The sequence below is a fragment of the Haliaeetus leucocephalus genome, unplaced genomic scaffold (assembly GCF_000737465.1).
Source record: "Haliaeetus leucocephalus isolate CR32 unplaced genomic scaffold, Haliaeetus_leucocephalus-4.0 Scaffold384, whole genome shotgun sequence".
Taxonomy (NCBI): Eukaryota; Metazoa; Chordata; class Aves; order Accipitriformes; family Accipitridae; genus Haliaeetus; species Haliaeetus leucocephalus.
This window is the reverse complement of record NW_010972820.1, coordinates 3,109,330-3,132,977: the sequence shown is the minus strand read 5'-3', so window position 1 is coordinate 3,132,977 and position 23,648 is coordinate 3,109,330. Positions and strand designations below refer to the sequence as shown.

General features: G+C 38.9%; 1 protein-coding gene across 6 annotated transcripts in view; it reads left to right on the top strand.

Moving 5' to 3' along the window:
- The first annotated feature begins 1,892 nt into the window (after window positions 1-1,892).
- Window positions 1,893-23,648, top strand: part of FBXL4 (F-box and leucine-rich repeat protein 4) — a 59,074-nt gene continuing 37,318 nt past the window's right edge. For 4 of the 6 annotated variants that reach the window (XR_774728.1, XM_010573351.1, XM_010573353.1 and 1 more), the window contains exons 1-5: window positions 2,965-4,470; window positions 5,272-5,861; window positions 13,012-13,044; window positions 14,630-14,975; window positions 22,978-23,222. Coding sequence is in view for 5 of the 6 variants with exons in the window: in XM_010573351.1 (XP_010571653.1) it covers window positions 5,353-5,861; window positions 13,012-13,044; window positions 14,630-14,975; window positions 22,978-23,222 (1,133 nt within the window). In the remaining variant the exon portion in view is untranslated. Of the gene's footprint in view, window positions 2,744-2,964; window positions 4,471-5,271; window positions 5,862-13,011; window positions 13,045-14,629; window positions 14,976-22,977; window positions 23,223-23,648 lie in introns of those variants that run through there. The other 2 variants (XM_010573352.1, XM_010573354.1) reach the window with 2 other exon arrangements.

The following is a 23,648-nucleotide window of genomic DNA, read 5'->3' as shown; positions in this document are numbered from 1 at the left end:
GATAATATAATCTATTGTTTTTGCCATTTATACGTTCTTTGTAATTTGTCAATGTTGCGTTTCTTTTATAGTCAAATGAAAGAAAACTCTGCACAGTACTCCCAAGTGTGAGATTAGCGAAGCTGGTGTAAAGAGGAGTTATTACCTCTCTGGCTTTAAAAATCAAACCTGGTGTAGACATGACTTCTACGTACAGCATTTGCTCTCTTGAAATAGTACGAACTCTTGTCTAACACGTGCGTTGCCAGGGACAGCTCAGGGATGAAATATGCCATCTTTTGGTTTTTTTCTGTGTCTAAGATCCGTCGTTATGTTTTTACACACATCCTTCACTTTGCAGCCCCTCCAAATCCCCAGTATTTTTCTGTGTATTTGCCACCTTTTCTCAGCAGTCTGGTTGGTGGATAACTACGTAATTATGTCTTGTTTCTGCTCTCATGGGATGAAATTTTGAGTACTGGGGAGCTGCATTTGCAAAAACAACTAAAATGAATAGGTACAATAATCATTAGCGGGATGGGTTTCTTGGAGCTGGAAAATAGATTTGTGTACATAAACTCCCTGTAAAAAGAGGCAAAATAGACTGAAGGGATGTAGTGCTTTTGAATGGTTTAGTTTAATTAGTGCCTGTTCCCATGAAATCTGTACAGAAACCATAAGACCTTTTCCTTTATCAAGGTTTGTTGTGTTTGAAAGAAGGAGATAGTGAATTACAGTCTTAGAAGGCCTTCTGTTTGTATAGCATGACAGGAAGAAAGGTTAATCGTAATGGAAAAGGGAATTTGCCCATATAATTGGAATAGTTGTCAGTTAAATAATGATCTGAATGGGAGAGATTGTAAATAATATGATGGGCTCTAACAAATTTTGAAAGGAGGTAGCATCTGTCTCTCCTAGGAAGGGTTTATTCCAGGCCTAGTCCGAGCTGGCCCTCTGGAATCCTGTCTGTCTTGTAACACTGGAGGTAACATTTCCATGGCCCTTTGAGCTGGTCCGACCTGGGGCTCTTGCAGTCTGACAGCCCCCCTGAGCCAGCACTGACTTCATGTCAACAGGCAGCCACTTGGTTTGGGGAGATGAACGGGCTGAAAAGTACGCTTGCAAGAACGGCTGGCGTCGGGCTGGACGAGCCCCGGGGCTCGCCTGGCTCCCCAGCAGTGCCGGCTGGAGCGGCGGCCCTGGAGCAGAGAGGGACGGGTCTGCGTGGGGCAGGGGACGGGAGCGCAGAGCTCAGGCAGCCCCGAGAGAGGCCGAGGACGGGATCCGGTCTGGAGGTGCAAAATGGGCACGTAGGCGTGGGACAGCACCTCACGACCTCGCTGTACCTTCATAGTGTGTTGCTTTTTGTTTCTAACCAAACCCTTAACGCTCTCTCTGCTAGTCTGTGGTGCCTGCTGAAGGGCCTGGTATTTAATAGCGCCATTTCAGTCCATTTAATGGTATCTTGACAAAAAAAAATTATGACATGAAAGAAACCAAATGAAAGAAGTAGAAGGCTGCTGCTTGGGAGGAGGATAATAAGATATATTTAAAAGAAACCTTTATTAAGCTTCAGTTTAGCATAACTATACTTGTACGAAAGAAAATGAACAATATACAACAGGCCAAAGATGCTGCCAGAGATTGGAAGGTATAGTTGCGTAGGCCAAAATGCAGATCTCTTAAAAGTAATCAAGCAGTTTGGGGGACGGGGGCAGTTTTCCACATAAACTTTGCATGTACATGAACTGCTTTGCTCCAGAGCTGTTTATCTTGATGCTTTGCATAGGCCTGAGTCTGCATTTTTATCTTTTTTTTTTTTTTCCAAAGTTAAATCCCTTTAATTGGAAATCGGCTTGACCTGTGGTGATTGCTGAAGAAATCTCTCTATATCATCCGGCCCTACTGATCTGTATTTAATGTAATTCTTTCACTAGCTTATTATCCTTCAACCTCCTGAGCAATTTTTCATTGGTCTTTTAACTCTGCACAATTCTTAATGCTTCTTTTATAAAGCCAAAAGAAGAGTTCCTATTTGTATTGTAGTCCTGATGCTTGTTTATCCTTCTTTTATAATAGTTTTCTCTTTCCTCTTACTTGTTAGAAACTACTGAATCCTGTGTTGCTTTTAACTCTTTAGAAGTAATTTACCTTCACTTGTATTGTTTAGACTAACACATTTTTATGAAAGCTGTATGCTCTTCCCTGTTTCTTCCTACTTACTTTTGAGCCGGTTGGCCAACATCAGCCAAAATTGACAATGTGGCGTCAGTGTCAAAGATATCAAATTTTTACAGGTTTTATGAAAATCATCAAGTTGGTAGAGGGGGAATGACCCAAATTAATCGTTCTGCTAATGGAGAATCTGCAGCATGATTTCAAGTTATCTGCTCCGTTAGATGTGACTTAAACTGGGCAGCTAGTTGACGTACAGCTCTGAGCCAGCCGGCGGTTATGCTTCTCTCTGGCAAGCTGATAGGGAGCACAGCTGGGTTTGACAACGGTGCTGTAAGAGCTCCGGGACGTGGCCAGAGGAAGCCTGGGGTTTGCAGTGCTGACATGAAGTTGTGTAGGATGTGTATGTGAGAGAAGTGATTCGTACCTGATCTTGAAGTACCCCAGGCTGAATGATGCTTGAAATTGAGCTCTGTAAAGCCGTAATTGCCGTGGAGCAGCCTTCAAACCATGCTAGTCAGTGAAATTTTGAGTTAGAAGCTGGTGTATGTGCTCGTCTACCTACACATGATTGCAGGGCTTGACAGCAGTAAGTTTGTTGAAGTTTAATGTCTGTTGGCATATTATGTAAATAGATATTTACTTTTAAGAGGGAAAAATCCCGAAGGAGAATGTATTTGTAATCTTCACTTACATCTTACAGCAGCTCCTCACTGAAAAGATAAAATAACAATTTTCAGTTTGGAGTTGTGGATTTTTTGTTTGGTTGGTTTTTGGGTGTTTTTTTTTTAAGGAGGGAAGATGGGGGTTTGTGCTGCTTTTTTCCCAGTGCTTTTTCTAAAAGGTGGTTGAACAGGATGTTTGGGGGAAATGTGACATTGTTGGGTTTTGGCATTCCAGGAGAGCTTGAAGTGGATCCAGCATATTGTCTTATGCATTCCCTTCTGCACTGAATGTCAGGAGTAATTCATGTTGTTGACAGCTATGTCAACATGTGAAACTGAATGAAGGACAGGAACTAAACAAAAAGCTAATAATAGAAGAGGAAGAAAGTGAGAAGTGAACACTTCATTGGTAAACTTTCTTGCTGTCACGAGTAAGAGGGTCAAATAGTGCAGCCTGTCCTTATCTGTTACCACAAGCGCCTTCTTGTTGGCAACGTTCAAGAGCTGTTTGTACATCTCTGTGCGTTTTGTGAGTATGGGAAAGAAGCAATTTACCCAAGAAACACGCACAGTGGATTTATGTAGAGGCATACAAAAGTCACTTTGATTCATCGCCATTTGTCTAATTATTTACCCTACTTTAACCTTATGCTTCCAAAAACTCTATTAAGTATGGTCTCACTTGTACCGATTGCAAGCATTAAATATGTGGTTTGTCTGCCAGGCAATATGAGGCATTACGTTAGTTGTTTTTTGATGCGTCTTCTGCGGCGGAAGAGTCACTTCTGTTGGTTCAGTGATTACCACAGTACGTATCCTGTGATAAACTATCTGGCAACTCCAGTACAGGCTGTTGAAGAAACATTTATTGTATTTTGAGACATGCATAGTCATCCCTGTTTTGGCCTCTAACAGGTTATGGGCTTTACTCCTTATTCTTCCCTAGTGAAGCTGATGAACAAGTTAATCGGAAAGCCAGCTTGTGAGAAACAGTTTGTGGTACTGGAGGATGTGAATTCTGGAGTGCTGTGTTACTGCCCAAGTGTGTTGTGTACTGCTAGCGGAAATCGGAGAATACATCTCGCATTTCGTTGTGTGTTGGTAAATCTAACAGTTTATATCACGCAGGTATGGAGCGGCTGCTAAATATGGGACAAGCATATGTAAGAGGATCTTTATTAGTAGAGAATATGATACAGCCCTTCTGTGTCCTGAAGACAACATTCAGCTATCAGTATTTCTTCACCATTGTAAATAGACAATTTTAGTAAAGAGGTTTACCTTTAATTTGGCTCTTTCTAAGTGTTAAACCTGTTTGTTTTACTTGTGATTTGGTGTAGGCTGTGTAAAACACATCAGTATCCTTAACTATTAGTATGTTTTGTGTTGATTTTTTTAGGTGGCCTGGCAGTACACAGATCTGGTACATTTTGTGTTTATCTGAATTGTTACATAAATGAAAATATTTTCTCTTATCAGAAGTAAAATGCTTTCTATGGAGACTTCTGCTTCTGATGCCAGGACTCTCTTGAAAACTTACTTTGTTGCTTGGCTTAAAGGAAGATGATGTCATTAATGAATTCTGAGCATCCTTCAGGAGGCTGGTGACCCTTCTATCATTGGTGAATGCTGTCATGGACAACTACAAAGGGTAAAGATGATATTTTTGTGAGTCTATTTCACACTAGTGCTCTGATATAGGAAACGTGGGTTAAGTTTTTGGTTTAGATTAACTGCCCAAAGTTTACTCTTTTCACTTTTAGAACCATTCACAAATTAGGGAAACAAATTAGAGGAAACAGTTTGCTGGAGTAGCTGTCCAACTTTCTGTATGAGCTGTCTTTGAAGGGTGTGTTTACTCTCCAGATTATAATATATATATTCTTGAGCTAGCTTTAAATGAACTAATTTGGGTCTGGGAGCAGTCTTACTGCAAAATAGAAGCAGTGAAGTAACTTAGGTTTTGTTGAGCTGTATACTGCTGCAGCCTGACTAGGCACCTGAGTACTTTGTTTAAGAGTCAGTTTTAGTTCAAGTATTTCAAAATTCTACTGCTATTTTAGCTGTACCTTCAGATACTCTTCTACAGTTGTTTACTGCAAGGGACAGATTTCATTTCATACTTGATTTCATTTCCCTAAGTCAGTGCAAGATTTTCTTCTCTTAATAAATCCCTGAAAATAAATAATGCTTAATTTAACCATTAGTCTTTTTTGTTGCACAAGGGCTAGTTTTGGCTAATGTTTCTTCATAGTCTTCTCTTTTTTTAAACACAGTAAATGGGAAGCCACACTTAGTAGCCTCCAACTAAATAATTGTCTTAAAATAAAATGTAATAGTTTATTAATATTTTAGTAGCGGTACGTTGTTTAAGAGGATATTTGAAAGAGTACAGTTTGCTTTCTAAGAATGTTTTGTCTGCTCACTGTGTTTATTCATTCTGTTTCATCAGCTCTTTTCCAAAACACCACAAGCAGTTAGTGCACCTTACGAAGGACTCCTGACCTTTCTCATCTTCCTAAGTCATACATAGATGTCACCAGTGTTTCCCATGTTAACAGTTCTGAGCATGTTTTACTATATGTGCCTTCGGCGCCGAGCTAGGACAGCGACGAGAGGAGAAATGAACAGCCGGAGGGCTATTGAATCAAACACCCGAGCCTTACCTATCAACGTTGAAATAGTTCAGTATGCCAAAGAAGTGCTGGATTTCAGCTCTCACTATGGTAGTGAAAACAGCATGTCCTATACCATGTGGAACCTAGCAGGTATTCCAAATGTGTACCCTAGTTCTGGTGACTTTACTCAGACAGCCGTCTTTCGAACTTACGGGACCTGGTGGGATCGCTGCCCTAGTGCTCGGCTGCCCTTCACGAGGACGCCACCCACCTTCTGTAGCCAGGACTATGTAGAACTTGCTTATGAGGAACCAGTTTATCCCACTGCAGTGCACATTCTGGAAACATATCATCCGGGAGCTGTGGTCAGGATTTTGGCATGCTCTGCAAATCCTTACTCACAAAATCCACCAGCTGAAGTAAGGTAATTTTTTTTTCTTCTCCTTTATGCTTTCCTGTAAGATGTTAAATGCTACAAATAATGTGGTTTAGCGAACTTTGCTTCCTAGTATTTCTCTGCTTTGTATCTGACCCGCTAACATTTTCTTTATTTCTGCGTGTTTTTAAAACTGTGGTGACATGTTCTTATAGCAACTTCAGAGCTGTGGATTTTTTTTTTTGTAGGAATTAATGCAGATCCTAATATCAGATTTGATTTGTGTAATGGTAGCTTTTGTGTTGGAATTTTTATGAGCAATAATTACTATATATGTACAAAAATCACTTTTGAAACGGCAGTTTGGAGTTCTTCTCTTTCTCCAATAAGAAGAGAAAATTGTGTAGAAAAGGCTGAGGATTCATGGTTGCTGTGTCATCCTGCTTCAAGTAGCCATAAACTCCTTTTTCTCTCTGCATGCTTTAGGCTCTATGTATAGTACAATCAGGCTCTATAACTATTCATATGGAAATGAGGCCAAAACCAGAAGCACAGAACAGTCGGACAAAAGATGATGCCATTTGTCTGATCTTTATTTTTGGTCTGATCAAAGGGTGTGAGCCGCGCTTCATTTTTACACACGCTTCATAGGCTAAAAGAAGCAGATTTGATCCTGTTGGTTTTCCTTATAGTAGGAACTCCTGATGAAATTCCAGTTGGAGGGGGCAGGAAGATGAGGACCTGGGGAATGGTAAGATAGTAAAAAAACCACTGTGTATGAGGTGTGGAGCTCTTAGTGAGGAGGTGAGGAAATAGAAATGGAAGGAGAAAGGGAACAGGTAAAAGCACATAATGGGGAAAAAATTGGGAAAAGCTATCGGTATATGCAATCAAAGTATTCCGTATACATCAAAAAGAGATGAAATTATACCAAACTCATAAAGGAAAGGAGAACCGACAGAAGAAAGACTTAACAAAATGTATCCTGTAGAAAATGATATGCCAACAAATACTGTATTCCTTTAAAATGCACACTTTGGCGGTATAAGTTTAGGTTTTGGTTCTTAAACAATACACTTTAGTTTTGTGTAAAGACCAAGAAGTGTTGAGGGAAAGCTCTAGAAATGTTAACTGAAGGACCTATTTAGTAAGGTGCACTAAAAAAAGAGAAAATTGTTCAGAGAGATAAAAAAAGATGGAAGTGAAAAGGCTAGTATAAAATTTACTGGGATGTGCTTTATGACTTCTCTTGGGGTGTGGTCAGAGTGAGAGCTCAGACTTTCCCTTCTTCATAAGAAAGGATGAAGTTTCTGTAGGACCCTGCTTTTGATGTGTAGGCAGGAGAGTGTCTTCTGTTCTGCCTACCTAGGTTAACAGCATTTTTGGTTAGAAGAAGATTGTCTTAGGGAGCCTCAGAACTAGTTGTCAGTGCTGCATCTTCAGTACTTCCCAATCTCTATGCTAGAGAAGTGTTAGAGGGACTTTTTTTTTTCTTTTTTTCTTTTGGCTTACCTTTCCTCAGCAGGACTTGTCTGTTCAGAGCTGCACATTTGGTTTGTCTCCTCCTTTCTTCTGAAAGAGACAAACATGTATTATGCATCGTGTCTTGAAGGCAAGATGAAGGAACGCTTTCTCTACATGAGGTATGCAGTATTTTTTCTCTGTTCATTTGCTCACCTTTATGAGGGGAGTATGAAGAGTTGCAAGAACACGGTCTCTTTTCTGCTTCAGTTATTGGTCCCTTGTTTTCATGTCCAAAAATTGTCTGAGATGTCAACTAAGAATTATTTTTTCAAAGGTGGAATGCTGCTGGTAATCTCAGTGTTTAACTGATGTTTTGGACTTGAACTGCCATACTATTTTCTTCTGTTAAAAAAGGCCATGTCCTAGTTACTTGAAAGGCACCTAGAACCTTGTTCTCCTCTTCTGACTGTTTTGATACTCAATTTTAAATCACCTTATTACCTAAAAACCTTAAAGTGCTGCATTGTTTTATCTGCAGACTCTGGATCTGTTTCTTTCTGAACACCAGTGTAGAAAGGGTAGGTCATTAGAAAGGTTCCTTTTCACCAGTTCTTACTTTGATATAAAAAGAAGGCCAAAGTAATGGTGGAGTCAAAACTGTTGAGAGGAAAAAGTCTGCTGAGACTTGTTTAAATGTTATGTGTAGTGGATTATACTAGTCCAGCTGAGTAATCTTTTTTTCTCTTTGTTTAGTATTTAAAACATCAGCTCATCCAAGACTTTGGTGTGTGCAAAAGCTTCTAACCTACAAGAGGCTCTGTAAGGACTTGGTGTACTGCAGTCCTTGCTCAAGAGCACTTTATATATTCTTGTAGAAAAATGGCAATAGTCCACATAGTTGGCCAATGTGTTGCTCTGTTGCTCACTTTATGCTTCTGTTGCATGGAAGAAAGACTTATGCAGGTTTTCAGAAAAAGGTCTTTAGTCATGTTGCTCTGTTGCTGGTGGATTGAATACTGCTATCAGTTACAGCTTTGTAGGACACTGTCTCAGATCAGCTTTATTCAGAATCTTTTTAGAGGTGGGATCAGGTCTTCATGGAATGGGAATAAGCATTTATTTTTCAGAATGTAATGTAATTGTTCCTAAATAGCTCAAATGTTTAAAACATGACAGTTAATTTGAAGTTTTTTCATTATGGTTTAACCAGCTTCCAGCAATTTGAGGATTCTCTGTCCTTTCATATCTTTTGCTACTTTAAACACAGAAGAAAGTACATCACTCTCCTGCGCATAAAACAGTTTTTAAAAATCCTAAGTGTCAGAGAAACTACTGTCTTTACACATGGAGACCTTTTGTGCTTTTCATTAGTGCCACTCACACCTTTACTAGTGAGAATTTCTTAAACTATACTAACATTTGCTAGCATCCATGTACAAATTTGTTACATGAATTATCTGAGTGCAGAAAGTCCAGGTGAAAATTAATAATCTGGGATTCAGGGAATATTGTAGCATAGTCTCAGTTTTTATGTGGTGAAGAAATCCCTCCCTTTTTTGTATTGTGTTGTGCTTACACTAGTGTAGCCTTGAGATTTTGCACTGTGGTGCACGTTCTGTGTACACAGGGTTTGGGGACAGCGACGAGTCCCTCTTCGGCCAGTGGAAGAGGCAGAGCTCCGCATGGACGTGATGGGGACACCGCACCTGATAGCGGCGCGGCTGAACCCAACCAAGAGAATTTTCTTTGTTTCTCGTAGTGTATTGGGTTGATGGATAAGATATAGCTAGCTTCTGTGATGAGGAAAATGTTTTCTTTCTTGTCTCTTTCCTCCTTATTTACCCGGAAGGCTTACTCTTGGCGATTCCCTAATGGCTTCTTCGGTGTCATCCCTTTTGAAACATTTCGATACTCCTAATAGTTAGCTGCTGTCACAGAAGAGTTTGTGTATGTTTAAATGGGAGCTTTCAAGTCAGAAATAGTTTTTTCAGAAGTTTTCCAACTTCTTCCTTTTACAAAAATAACTTTGCTTTTTAAATTTGGAATATAAAAGAAAAAGTTGGTCCCTGTTCTTCTGTCGGGGTCTTTTTTTAACTTAATTTGACAGTTTCTCTTATCTCATGTACGTTATAGTGACACCACATATTCATGTGCTTTTATAAAAGCTCAAAACCAGAGATTCCTAACTAGTCTGGGATGTATGGCAGTGCTTGGGGTGATGTTTCATAGCATATGTCCTTACTGCTGTGCGATGATTGCTTCTGGAGTAGATTGGAGATTGTTTTATGATTATTTTTTTTTCTTGTTTTCCACTGATAAAGTGTAACACCGATTAGGTTGTTTCTCACAGGTGAGATACCATGATCATTTGACTGGCTAGGAGCAGTTCCATTCTGCCTTGTGTGTTCCTGCTATTTACTTCTATTTAATTTCATTTCTTTCATGTCATTTAGAATTTTGCTAGATGCTCTTTTGAGCAAAATTCTGAGTTTGATTTGTAGATTAACAGTTTGGCTCAATATTTCCTAGCTTAGCTGTGTTTGTTGCATGTGAGGTTCCTTTCTGTTTCTGAAGGTCTTGAAGCCTGTAGAGGCAGAAGCTGCTGCAACCAGAGGAGCAGGTTAAGAAAGATGGACAAAGTAAAAGGCTCCCTTCCATTAGGAAGTTCATTGTATTTACGCCATACAGTGCTAATTCAATGTTGCAGCTTTGTTTGCTGGCACCCAGGATAGGGACCAAAGTGTTTGATGAAAAAAAAATGCTCCCTTCTGATAAAGGGATTCAAACTAGAAAGGCAGTGTACTGAATATAAAATATCCTCTCTTGCTTGTAGAGAGTGGCATTCAGATGGTTCTTTCGTTCTCCCTTTTGTTCCCTGTGATTCTCAGCTGAAGGCACCCAAAACACTGCTGATACCATCAACACATTCGAGTGTGATAAGGGACCTTCAGGGCTGTATCTCACCTATGTGTAACACGCAACTTAAGTTCTAGCCACTTGTGTCCTTACTTATAACTTATTTTGACATCATCAGGGAAACAGCTTTTTCTTGTCCAGATGACTGTCATAGAAGAATGAATTCTGGGTTCATGGGACACTGTCATTTTTGAGAAACCCATTAAAAAAAAGCTCATGTGGACAGAGCAGTTATTTCCAATATCTTTTTCTATTGTAAATGCCCTGAGCATTCTTGGAGTCCTGTCTGCTCACTCTGGTATTTCAGAATTCAACTCCCAAAGTGGAAGTGAACATCTGCTGCATGTTCCCCCATAAGTAATTAGACTGCTGTGAACTCTGCTTATCACCTTTATCTGAATGGTTCTAAAATTGTTCTCATATCTTCCTTTTATATTTATGAACTGACAGCTGTGGTCAGGGGTGCACTGTCCAGGTTGTGTTGAACCTAGTGTGCTGGAGCATCCCTGGCATGTTAAGAGGCAGGAAACATTTACTTGCAGGTAGCCTACAGATTATTTACAGAGTACTTGCTTGGATAAGAGCAAATGGGATGTATTATAATCACATATCATGATTATAATTGTTGCAGAAGTTGTAATTTCAACAAAGGTGTGGTCATATTAGTCTCTGAGTTTCCTTATGTTCTCCTTGTTGGTCTATCTGAAACGTTCCCTTCTTTTGGCTTTTAACACAGCTATAAGTTTCTTGGGACAGGACATTTATTTTTTGTGCTTGAATTGCACATAGTGCTTTATTCACTTTCTACACCAATCTCAATTTTACAGTGCAAGAAATCTCAGCAGATTGCAGGCAAAATTTAATCTTGTCTTGCCGGAGAGAAATCTGATTACTTTTCCTAGGAGCCACTTTTCCAAAGAATCTTTATTGTTATATATTTTCTTCAGAAGTAACCAGGTCTACTCAGGTGTTACCTTAACCATTAAAAAGCTTTCCAACAACATTAGGTCAACAAAAAATTAAGCATTAAATATGTGCTCTCATTTGACACAAACCTTGCAAGTATGTTTCTCAGCCTAAAAATCACTAGACTGTATTTTCCTTCATGGTGAGGGAGGGAGCATGGGAATTTTTTTTTTTTTTTTTTTACCACATAAGTGTATGGAGTCTTTAGGATCAGAAATTTTAGCAGAACGAGTTCCTGGCTATCTTTGTGAGATAGAGAGAAATCTAATGGAAAAACTGAGTCCATTAAAGCTGAATGGAACAACTTCACTTAAAGTCCTCATTTTCTTCAATCACTGGAGAATGAATACGGGTGTTACTGCCTCTCATTCAGGCTTTGCATGGCAGTGTAAAGATTGAGGCTTTCTAGCACATTGCTGGTGAAACCTTCTTATCAAAGCACTCTCATTACAACATCTTTGATCAGCTGTTACTGTATTATCTGCAAGACCTGAGGACAGAAAATGTCCTACCTTCAGTCATTTGATTCTGCTTGATTTTTTGAGAGCTACCTAATTAACTCAAAGGGGAGACAGGGGGAGGAAAATTCCTTCAACTTCTTTACAGGTATTTGTTGGGATTCAGTTTCTCTTTGTTTTGGGTTAAGTAGTTTATCAAACATCTTAAGCTTGGAACAAATGCAGACAACCTTATTGGGGAAGCTGATTTTGGTACACACTCTCAAACCAGGACTGACTGTCAAAATGCCTTTCTTCTGATGGATTTTGAAATGGATGACCATAACAAAAAAAATGCTCCAGAGCAGAAGAAATGCAGTTCTTACTGAAGCCTCTTGGAAATTTAGACTTTTTTGGTCCATTTCCAACTGTGGAGTCTTCACTCCCATTCAGATTACATGTGGCCCGTAAGTGTCAAAGTGCTGATCCTAGATTAAGAGACTGCTTCCAATAGTAGTAATGGGTGTATTAAGAGTACGCCTACACTCAGGAAGAGTTTGCCAACCCTGACTCAGAGCAATTGCTATGGCCTGTTCTTGTGTGCGGTGCCACCAAGGCAGAGAAGAACATCAAATCAACCTGACAGACTTGAGGTTTTCCAGTTAAACCAATAGCTAACTCCTTTAAAGTTATATTAGTGGGCTGTTGATGAAAACAGTATGGTAAGGACAGTGGGAGACATTCACCAGTGGTCTCGTTCATCAGCACTTGGTATGTAATGTGGAATTTCGCAAGACTGTGAAGTCATGCTACATGTCCTTCCTTTTCTCTAGTTTATTACAAAGACTGGAAACTAGAGACACTGCTTGCTGAAGGAGGTTATTGCTCTGCAGTTTGATGAACCTAGACCTCCAGATGCATTGTTTTTTTCCAGAGCTCTGCTACTGCTGGATAATCCTCTCTCCAGGGCACCAAAGGAGCAGTCAATAACTGAGACACGTTCTGTTAAAAGTTGATGGTCCAGTGTGTGCTAAATTAGTGAAAAAATAGCCTTGAGTTTCCCTAAGGATAGTTTGAGTGGGTATATCAAAGTGTCTAAGCAAAATGTCAGATGGTGATCTGGATGTGTTCAAGAAAGGTCATGTGCATTGCCAACATTAAGTATTTGCTTAGGGAATCGACCTATATGAGAGGGTGTGACAGTGGGACTACATCTCTTACTCTTTGCCATGAGTCGACATTCATTTCCTAAATGAATGAAATCTTCTCTTAGTAATAAGTGTCTCTTAACAAAACCTGTTAACCGTAGAGCAGAGTTGTCTGCCCTCCTATGTTGGTACTTTCTGATGTGCCATACATTCACCAGTCCTGCGTGTTTGGTTTTAGTTCATGACTTTTTTTTTTTCCTTTGACAGAAGACTTCTGCAGGCCTCCCGTTCAGCTGTAAGGTATTTGTGGAGACTGGCGTGATGTAGGATAGGAAAATTTACCTGTGCATACCTGAAAATGTCCATTGTGAAATGGAAGTTTCAGCCGATGTGGATTAATTTTCCTACCCTTGAAATAGTAGCAAATACCAAGCTTCTAAGCCTTATTTATACTGTGTGCTATGTTTTAATGAAAGTCCTTATATATTTTTTACTTTCTGTCATGACGAACAAAGTTTAAGCATTTGGTTCTGGAAAATAAAACGTTTGATTTTTATTTTTTTTTAATTAATATTTTTCCCCTTTGTGTTCTGCAGTACCTGTCAGTGTTGAGCAATACTTGTAAGTTCAGAATAGTGGTATCTGATAGGGAAAGCCAAGATGCTGAGGTACTAGGGAGCAGATAGAGCATTTCTAAGACCCGTGTGACAGGACAAGTAGCCTCAGAAATCCTTGAAGCTGGGACTAGGGTGATCGGAAACAGATGGAGTAGATGTGGAAGTGTCTGGGTTATGCACACAGGGTACAGAGATGAATGTAAGCAAACTGTCAAAGGGAGTAGCAGCAGTGGCTGCTGGAGGCATCCTTCTTTAAGGAATTAACTAGACTTGAGGGAGGAAAAAGATGGACATCAGTGACTGAAGGACCTCTAAAATCCATTCACTGGATGAGGACCCATGCAGATATAAAGAGCATGTTCTGTTTTCAGGCCTTTTGGTAAGTCAGGGAGCACTGAAGACCTAAAAAATATAAGACTTGATTCTGCAGATTGCTCAATTGGCAGCAGGTTTTGCTGTCATTTACTGGAGGAGATTTGAGGGGTGTGTGTAAAAGTAAGGGTGTATGTATGGAAATTCTGTGCGTGCCTTGAACCTCCTTCTGTCACTGGACCAAAGAGGAGAAAACTTTTTAGTTTAGCGGTTTGGAAATTCTAATGTTTTTTGCAAAGGACCCTTTCAAAAATGACTTGGAAGATTGTATTTTCTTTGGTAATTTGACAGTGGATTACTTTTAAAAGCAATAATTTGCTTGCCTAGACAGATAAAGTAAAGTTTAGATATTTTTTTTTTTTAAATAATTTGCAATGCTGCAATTTGAACAGGTTTGATGCTAAAGAGTCTGAGCTGTGGGGTTTTTTTCTTTTTCATTTTTTTGTGAAAACCTTCTGTGGGAAATAAGAGGTGAGCTGACTGTATATTTATTTAGGTTACATGGCAAGACTATTCCCTGCATACTTACACTAACACACTATTGTTGTGAAGACATCTAATCCATTTGTTATGATTGCCTTACCTGTGAGTTGTTAGAACAACTTGCATGTGTGTAACAGTACTCTAACACAAGTGCCTGACTATGAGTACACAGCTTGTTTTGTTCGTTAGCAATGCAGAGAAAATATGCTAAGGTCATGAATTAGTGTGCCCTGTTAAATTAATCCTTAGGATATTTATGAAATCTAGGGAAAACAATTTTCCTTGTCTTTTCAACCATGTTTCTCATTTGTTAAATACTTCTGACAGAGAAGCGCTCTTACTGTGTTCAGGAATTGCTTTAGTAACTTTGACTTATCTGTATACTGTCTGTGTGTGCAATTTTTCTTTCACAGATGGGAAATCCTTTGGTCTGAGGCACCTACAAAGGTGAATGGTCCTCAGGCTCGGCAGTTCACACCTTGTATCAAACAGATAAACTTTCCCACAAACTTAATCCGACTAGAAGTGAACAGCTCTCTTCTGGACTATTACACTGAATTGGATGCAGTAGTACTACATGGTGTGAAGGAGAGACCTGTGCTTTCGCTTAAGGCTTCGATGATTGATATGAATGATATTGATGAAGATGAGGATGAAGAAAAATATGGCTGTGGAATGGACACCCTTAATAAGCAGTTCAGCGTTGTTACCCTCAGGGAATGGCCGACTAACGGATATTTTGATAAATTGCCTTATGAGGTAAGAAAAGCATGTTTATACTCAGTATATTTGTCTTGATCATTAAGGGTGCCAAGGTGCTTTATAGGGTACTGGTCAAGATTGTTGTTTTTTCCAGTTAGAGTTGCTTGCATTCTTTTGTGAATCTCTTGCAGCTATTGTATAGTTATGCCTGAATTATGCAAGTCTGTCTGCTTCCATGGATGGATATTAGCAAGCCACTTTGCTGGTATTTGCATAGTTACTGCACTTTTATTTCTCAAGAATCTGTCTACTCACAGTGTTTACGCCAGTTATTCTAGCCTTGAATTTCTAGCTCTTGAACTTAGAAGCTTCTGACAGTTTTCCAGTAGTCTTAGTCCTCATGCTTGATGAAGAAGATAATATAAAAGAGATATGAAAAGATTGAATCAAGATCCGTAACTGAAAATAGTTTGTAATAGGCTAAAAGCTTCTTTTCCTGTTATCTCTCTTAAAAAAAACCACCCCAGAACTTTGTTCTTGAAACGGCCATAATGTTTTCATATTATTATGTAATAAGCCTCTTCCATCCAGCTAAGTTTTGAATCATGGTGGAGGTAAAAAGTGTTATAGCTGGACTTCTGTACACTGTCTTGTTTTGATGTTTGCACAGAAAACAGTTGTGAAGAAACTACTCCTTTCAGATCCCCTGGCAGTGGGGCAGTTGCAAGTGTGCTCAGAGTCAGTGTAGATAAATATTTTCTTTCCTGTAATTTCCAGTATGATGATATTGTGAAGTATGATTGCTGAATGTTATGTGCAGACCAGGAAATTCTCAGTGGGGTATAGCTGTTCGTGGAGGCTAGTACCCTAGTTAAAGTAAGAATTGAGAGATGAAATCATTGTCTTCACCTCTCCCAAAATAAACTGGGTTTGCACATAGTAGAAAGGAGCCTTTACTTGCTGGTCAGACCTCTGGTCTTGGGCAGAGACATGATTGTTCCTGCTCTTCAGTGTACTGCAGTCTGGCAAAACAAGCAAGTGTTTGTTTACTGCGGTAAATCATCAAATGCTCAGAGTGCTTGTGGCTTGAATCGGAGTCGCTTTTGAAAGCAAAGGGAGGATGGTGAGAGATGCTGTCACCAGTTGCAGGGCACTTTCAGAAATACATGATCTGATCAAATAATATTTTGCTTTTGTTGCTTCCTTTGTCTCCAAGTACCCCAATTTGGCACGTGAAGGCCATGGTTGGGTGACTGTGTGCCCTAGTAACCTGCACAAGTTATGCTGTGCTTGTGAAGAGGAAGAGTGGGGAAGAGAATGTAACAACTCTCCCCATCTTTCTCCTGTGTATTTATCTTCTTTCTTAAGTTTTCTTCAGTTTTTGAGTTTGTTTTGGTTTTTTTGTTGTTGTTGCTGCAGTGGAATAATAAATGAGGATACTAACTTCACCCTGAGTTAGCTCTAGTGGTGTTTTTTCCCCCAGAGTCCATATAGTGTTTAATACACTGTCAGTGCTTGTGTATCAGTACTGAAGTAAAGAAAGTACTTGGCATATGCAAAGGTGCAGTTGATTCCAGAATATCTTAAAACGTATAACTCTTTGAAAGTTTGCAAACGTGTTGGTTTTAGTCATTCAAAGAAATTGATTGTAGAGAAAACTTGATTTAAATCTAGGAGGTCTTGTTTGAAAAGGCTGGATAAATTGATTTGTAGTATAGTAGACTACCAGAGAGATTGATTAATCTCTCTTCTGTTTCATGTGACTATGCATATTCAGATTATAATTTAGGAAGTATTTGTAGTCCCCTGACTCCTATGAACTTCTACCTCCATGTACTTTATTGTGCTTTTCTGCTTTCCTGTTTGTGTACCAGCTTCCCTTTTTATCCATTTTTTAACAAGTTTGGTTTCATGAATGTATTTATATTGTCTATCAATACCAAGCACATTCTTTTTCTTCTGCTTTGATATAAAGAAACTGAAAATAAGGGTGGAATATTTATCAGAAAACTACAGGAGACTATTTCTGGGCTGGTTTTGTGACAGCAGAAATCCCAGTCCCCTACTTTCTTGGTCCAGCTGGAAGGTTTGGGTATCAGAACAACAAAAATGTTGCACTTTGTAGCATGACAGTTTTTTACCGCATCAGTTATGGGAACAGTACTCTGCGTGCTGTCTTCAAGACTGACAAGTGTCAGATTTTTCTGGGAAGTGTTCGAACCTGGTAATGATGAAGTAAGGCAACTGACTCCTTCCAGTTTTGATTGATACATTACATGAAAAATTGTATCTTTTTATGTGTTCATGTTTATTGTGAACGTGTAACTGTCCTAAGTCTTCATACATACACCTATTCCTTATCTGAGCTGTTTCAGGCTTTTCATACTACCCTCCATAATTCACAAAATACACAAGCTGAATGGTCTTCTGTGCTAATCTTAAAGTAAGCAGCAGTTCCTCCAGCCTTTGTTTTGCCTTCGTTGTCTTTCTGAAACTTCCATAGACTATCCTTTCATAGACTGTGTTGTTCCTCAAAATGGCATTAGGAATGGCTTGCTGCAGTGTGAGCTCTAAAACCATTGTAAGAGTCGAGATTGCTCCTGCCAACAAAAGAGAAAAATGCTCGACTCCTGGGGCACAGAATTCCTTAGAAGAAAGTGTGAAATCTTGGATGACCTAGGTGGGATAATTTTCCTTCCGTGCTCATGGATGGTGTTAACCAGCCCTTAGTAGCTGTTCTCTAGAATTACCTTAAAATTGAGGAAGGGTTTTCTAGGAGACACTTCACGTCCTTGTCTGTCTTCCCAGTTATCTTTGACTAACTTGTGCTGGTTGTAAAGTGGAAGGAGTAAGGCCTTAGTCTTAGTTGGCTTTGCAGGAATGCTTGAGACCTGAAGGCCTGAACAAGTTAAAAGCCTTTGAGAAAGGTGAAGAATACTTGCCACAGCATACCTGTTGTGAAGTTTGAGACTCACCAAGATGTGCCAGGTACCAAGAACGTAACTTTTGTTCTCCAGAGAGGAGAGTCAGGAGAAATCCTGCATGCTGCAGTCCAAAAGATATTTTTTATATAAATTTTGATATAAAAAGATACAAATGACATCTTTGTCATTCCTTGAAGCCAAATTTTCCTAAAGCTGCCTACAAGATTTATGAGCTGTTCACGTCTACTGGGGAAGTGAATTTCACCGCTAAATGTGGATTTGGCACCTATGTTCCAGGAAAATGGGTCTTGAATGCAAGATCTGCATCCCTTAGATGATACTTAGATGGAAGAGTCGGAGAAATAAGCAGGAGCATTTTTAAGTGTCACACACTTTTTTTCCCTCAACAGTAAACTTCTTGCATCTTTCCAGAACAAATTTTTGTAGGCTTTCAGATAATCTGCAAAATTTTATGCCTCGCTTTCTAAAGAGAAGCTCATGAGGGTCTTAGAAGCTCTCTTAACAGCTAATAACCATATGGCACAAGATTCTTCCCTTCAGTTAATGGCCAATATACTGCCAGTTGCTATAGCAGACTAGGCTGTGAGCAACGGCATGTGGAGAAGATCTCTCCAGCTTTAGTCCTCCTGGAGTCTCGATTATTTGATTGTGCAGTCTGTCAGTAAGATCCTTTTCTGTTCTTTGAATCAAGAAGGAGCTTAGAACCTTTACAGCCTTTCATTGCTGAGAGGATCAGAGCCTATAGCCTGGTGATGTAAAGCCCTCTCCGCCAAAGCATGTTATGGGAGTAGAATAAAGGAGAGACTTAAATTATTCTGGTTTTGTGAAACAGTTGCAAGATCCACTTTTCATGTGTTCATGTGTACTATTAAATGTGTATGCATTTGCTGGTTCAAGCTATAGGATCGTGCAACTAAGGACCGTGTTTTCTTAAACCATGTTGAGGAATGTCAAAAGCCCTAGAATACCATCTTCTCCTTTCTGCCTTCTCTCTTTGCCTTTGTCGTGGTTTAACCCCAGCCAGCAACTAAGCACCACGCAGCCGCTCACTCACTTCCCCCCCACCCAGTGGGATGGGAGAGAAAATCAGGAAAAGAAGAAAAACTCGTGGGTTGAGATAAGAACGGTTTAATAGAACAGAAAAGAAGAAACTAATAATGATAATGATAACACTAATAAAATGACAACAGCAATAATAAAAGGATTAGAATGTACAAATGATGCACAGTGCAATTGCTCACCACCTGCTGATCGACACCCAGCTAGTCCCCCAGCGGAGATCCCCTGCCCCCACTCCCCCCAGTTCCTAAACTAGATGTGATGTCCCATGGTCTGGAATACCCCTTTGGCCAGTTTGGGTCAGCTGCCCTGGCTGTTTCCCCTCCCAAATTCTTGTGTTCCTCCAGCCTTCGTGCTGGCTGGGCATCAGAAGCTGAAAAATCCTTGACTTATTCTAAACACTACTGAGTGACAACTGAAAACATCCGTGTGTTATCAACATTCTTCTCATACTGAACCCAAAACATAACACTGTATGTATTTTCATATTGGAGGGACTCACATTGAAGAACGAAAGAGGAAATGTGTAGAAAGTGCAGATATTCTAGGTTTGACCAGCATCCAAGCATTACTTTCTGACCAAATCAAGTTCTGCATTATTGTGCTCTACTCACAGAAAGCGTTTTATTGGGTACAAATGGTTATTGCTTGCTGTTATTCAGCAAAAAAGCTTAAAAAAGCTGGAGAAACTTTTGGGTAGGTAAGTACTATTAGGAGCTACACCGTTGGTAAAGTTTTACCCCATGTATTGAAGAGTTTGGTGGAGATCCTGTCTGAGCTTATAAGTGAACATTGCACTGGGTGAGATGTCTGGTTTTTTAAGATGTTATATTTTTTAACTGGTAATTCAAAATACATGCATATATGTAAGATGCTGCAGTTGGGGACTATGATGATAAAACACACACGGATCAGGATCTATTTTGTGCTCAAGCAGCACACAATGGATTTGTATACTGCTGTTTGTTGAATTGTTGTGGAGAATCATGATTTGGAAACCTCCAGTTTTTGGAGGTTTTCACTGTAGTGGGTGTTGCTCTCACCACATCTCTAAAGCTGGCATGTGCCATGTTTGCCTTGGAAATGGGAGAGAAAGTACTTCTGTACTTTTTGTCCATCATAGCCTAAAAAGGTAATCAGTGTTGTATAAATTATATTATGTTTTCCTCTTTATACTCCTTTGTATTGTTTTTCCAATAATTTTTGGTTATTCTTGATTGATTTAAAAGAAAGGTAAAACAATAATGGTTGTCATAATTTTTCATAAATGCAGAGTAAAACCAGTTGTTTGCGAGAAACTGTGTTATGAAATTAGTTTTCAAAGCAGATACTCAATTCTGCAGCATTCTTCGAATCACCGTGAACACAGCGTAGCACAATACAGCACATCATGTCACATACTTATTATGGTATCAAACTGTACTTTATGCTAGGTTACACATACAAAAAAAGCAAGTTTCTGACAGACATCAGACTCCAGACTAATGACGATTAATGGTTATTAGCCTGGAGGTTTGGAACCTGTTATCTTTGTTTAATCAAAAGCCAGAAGAAAAGTACCTCATATCTTCATGTCATAGTAGTGACATTTTGTTGTATTTTTTCATTCTAGATATTATGAAGTAGCATAATTTCAGTAAAAAATAAAGAAGGATGATCTTTTCTGATTAAGACATTCATATTGTGAGATTTCATCTCAGGTGTGGAAAGATTGCAACATCCTGTATGTTATGAAATACTTATTGAAGTCATCAGTAGGTGTAAAGGGACATTGGCGAGGCATTTATAGTTTCATTCACCATTATCTTTACTGCTCAGAAATTACAAAATAACTTCTTTTTTCTATTGAACGAAATTTGTGTTACTTTGTTTTTATCAGACATTATTATGCCACATTAATTTTAGACATAAATTCAGCTAACTTTATTGCAGCCTTTATTGCTGACCTCTCTGCTCTGGAAAACTTATTAATAAGCATGGAAAAATCTGAGGGAAAAGACATTCATAAAATAGATATTTAGGTGGCTTACAGAGTGTGGAATATCTAAAGATTGCAAAATAGTCTGAAGCTGTCTTTCAGAATATTGAAAATTATTTAAAGTGAATTGATGGTCTTAGAAAAATAGGTATATGTTTAGGTATCTACTATTAGAATGACAAACAAAACTGTGTTAAGCAACTTTTAAGCTTAAGTATGGGTCTGAGCCAAGCAAAAATCAAGATATTAACTTGGGATTATATCTATGTTAGCTCCTAGTTATTTTACTTTCTTAGATACCAAAATGCCGACAACATAAATGTCAGTTGGGAGTGAACTTTGTTGGTTATAATATATTAACTGCAGTTATTATGTATGTGTATATATTTTATATATGTATTGCTGTCACACTGAAATGTCTATGCAGATCCTCTGCATCAAGCTGAGGTGAGAGTTCTAGGCACCTGCAGGGACAAAAAGCTTGGGCTGTGTTTAGGGGAAAGGAGGAGCGAGGAGAAGGGAAGAGGGAAGGCTTGAAATCGAGCTTGAGAGAAACTGGAGTATATGCAAACGCTGTATTTTGGCACTGGAGCTGAAGTTAAATTTTTTGAAGAGTCGTCGATCGTGTTTGAAATCCAAATACTAAATCTGGAGCTGAGTAGGAAGTAACATTTTTCATTTTGCAGGAAGTTGGATTGTTTTCTTATTTCTTCTCTTCCAAAAATGAAGGGTGGAGGAGGGGGGGTGGAAGCTAGCTGCATAATAAACTGGTACTTTGGAAGTACAATCTGTTTGGATCTCACAAAAAGCTTCATTTTCATTATGTCAAGCCTTTTATTCTGATTTTTGGCGGTTTTGTCTTATGAATCATTATAAGACATTAAAATGAAATATAAGACATTAAGGTATTTTGAAAGGGCCACAGGACTCTCTTCAGTTTAAGCTGATTTGTGGGTTTTTGTTGTTTTTTTGTCTTGTTTTGGTGTTTTTTTTTTTTTTCATAGACACTGATTCATTTCAGTGAGTTACTGTTTCCCACTCTGCTTGAAAACACTTAGTCAATTTTAGTTACATAACTTGAGTGCAGGTACTTAACAGCTGTTAAAACCAGCCCTGGTAAAGTAAACATTGATTTTTTTTAGATTTCATTTTTCAAGTGTATTTTCTCTCAGTTTCTAAGCTAAAGGAGACTATTTTTTGTTGTCGAGCATTTTTGTTATTTCCTAAAGCAAGTATTTATGTGTCTGTGTGTGTTCATTTTCCTTTAGAAAGGAAAACAGACCATAATAGGAGATGGGATATTTTTTAATTTCTGAGTGTGAGATAAGTCATTACAAAAATATGTGTAGTGCTGCTAGTCAGAAGGGCTGGTGATTATTCTGAAGCTGAGATGATTCAATCTGATAAAGGTAAAAAGGGGTTTTGCCTTTCCGATTTGATTCTGGCATAGAACAGAAGTGCTCTCAGCAAGGAAGAGATTACTTTGTCAGAGAAGATGTGAATATGTTGAATTTTTTACCTAGTTGCATAGTCTGGCATGGATGGGAAAGGTTATAAGGTAGAAGACAAAACACCGATTTTTAAAGCCGGGAGCAGAGGAGTAAATCTAAAATCAGTTCAAGGTGTGGGGAAACTGGGACGTAGTATGTTTTTTTCCATGTACTCTGCAAATGTGCTACCATCTTAAAAACCAAATCCAGAGAAGAAAGAGGATGCCAATTCAGTGTTCTGATCAATGGCAGTGCAGACATTGTGAAGGGAAATATGTAAACATAGTGTTTACATATATATCACTGTTTAAATTAGCATGGGTAAAGAAACTTCTAATTTGAAAGCTTCCTGTCACTTTCATATGCTGATCTGTTTTTTCCTTTCTTGTTTAATATGTTGTCAAATTGAGAAGGCAGTGCAGTCCTATTTAATAGTTAATCAATGATTTATTTGCAAAGTTACTTTTAAGTAAAAGGATTTACTTTTCTTTGAAGTTAGAACATCTTTTCTTATTCTTTTGCAGTCTTCCCTTAACACTTCAAGTGCTATATGACCATCTGTGACTTTTTTTCTGTTTTTAATATAGCTCATCCAGTTGATTTTGAGTCACCTTACAGTACCAGACCTGTGTAGACTAGCGCAAACTTGTAAGCTGCTATATCAACATTGCTGTGATCCTCTACAGTACATTCATCTCAGTTTACAACCTTACTGGGCAAGGATTAATGACACATCTCTGGAATACCTACAGTCTCGCTGCACTCTCATCCAGTGGCTGAATTTATCTTGGACTGGAAACAGGGGAGCCATCTCTGTTTCTGGATTTAGCAGGTCAGTGCTAAATGTACAGAAGGATTTTGACAAGCTCTGTTTGCAGAGCTGCTGCACAGTAGTTTCACTAAGTATTTGGAACCTTTTTAAAAGACAAGAAATGTCTTTGATTTGCTATAGAGGGTGTGATTGTTATGATGTAGAAAAAAACAACAGCTAAAACAGTAAGACATACTAGATATAGCAGTGGAAGTCCATTTCAATATGTAGTCTGCGTGTGCCAAACTGCCTGTGACTGAAAGGCTTCTTCCAGGGGGAGCAGTGTTTTGCTTTCTCCTGGGCTTCCAAAAGACTCCACTAGAACCAAGCTGTCAAAAGTCTGTCTCACGGAAAAAATGTTTGCGATTGTTCTTTGTACAAATGAGTCATCAGTAGGACTGTATTAGAATGGCTGCAGTAATAAACTGATTACAGTGCATGCTTACA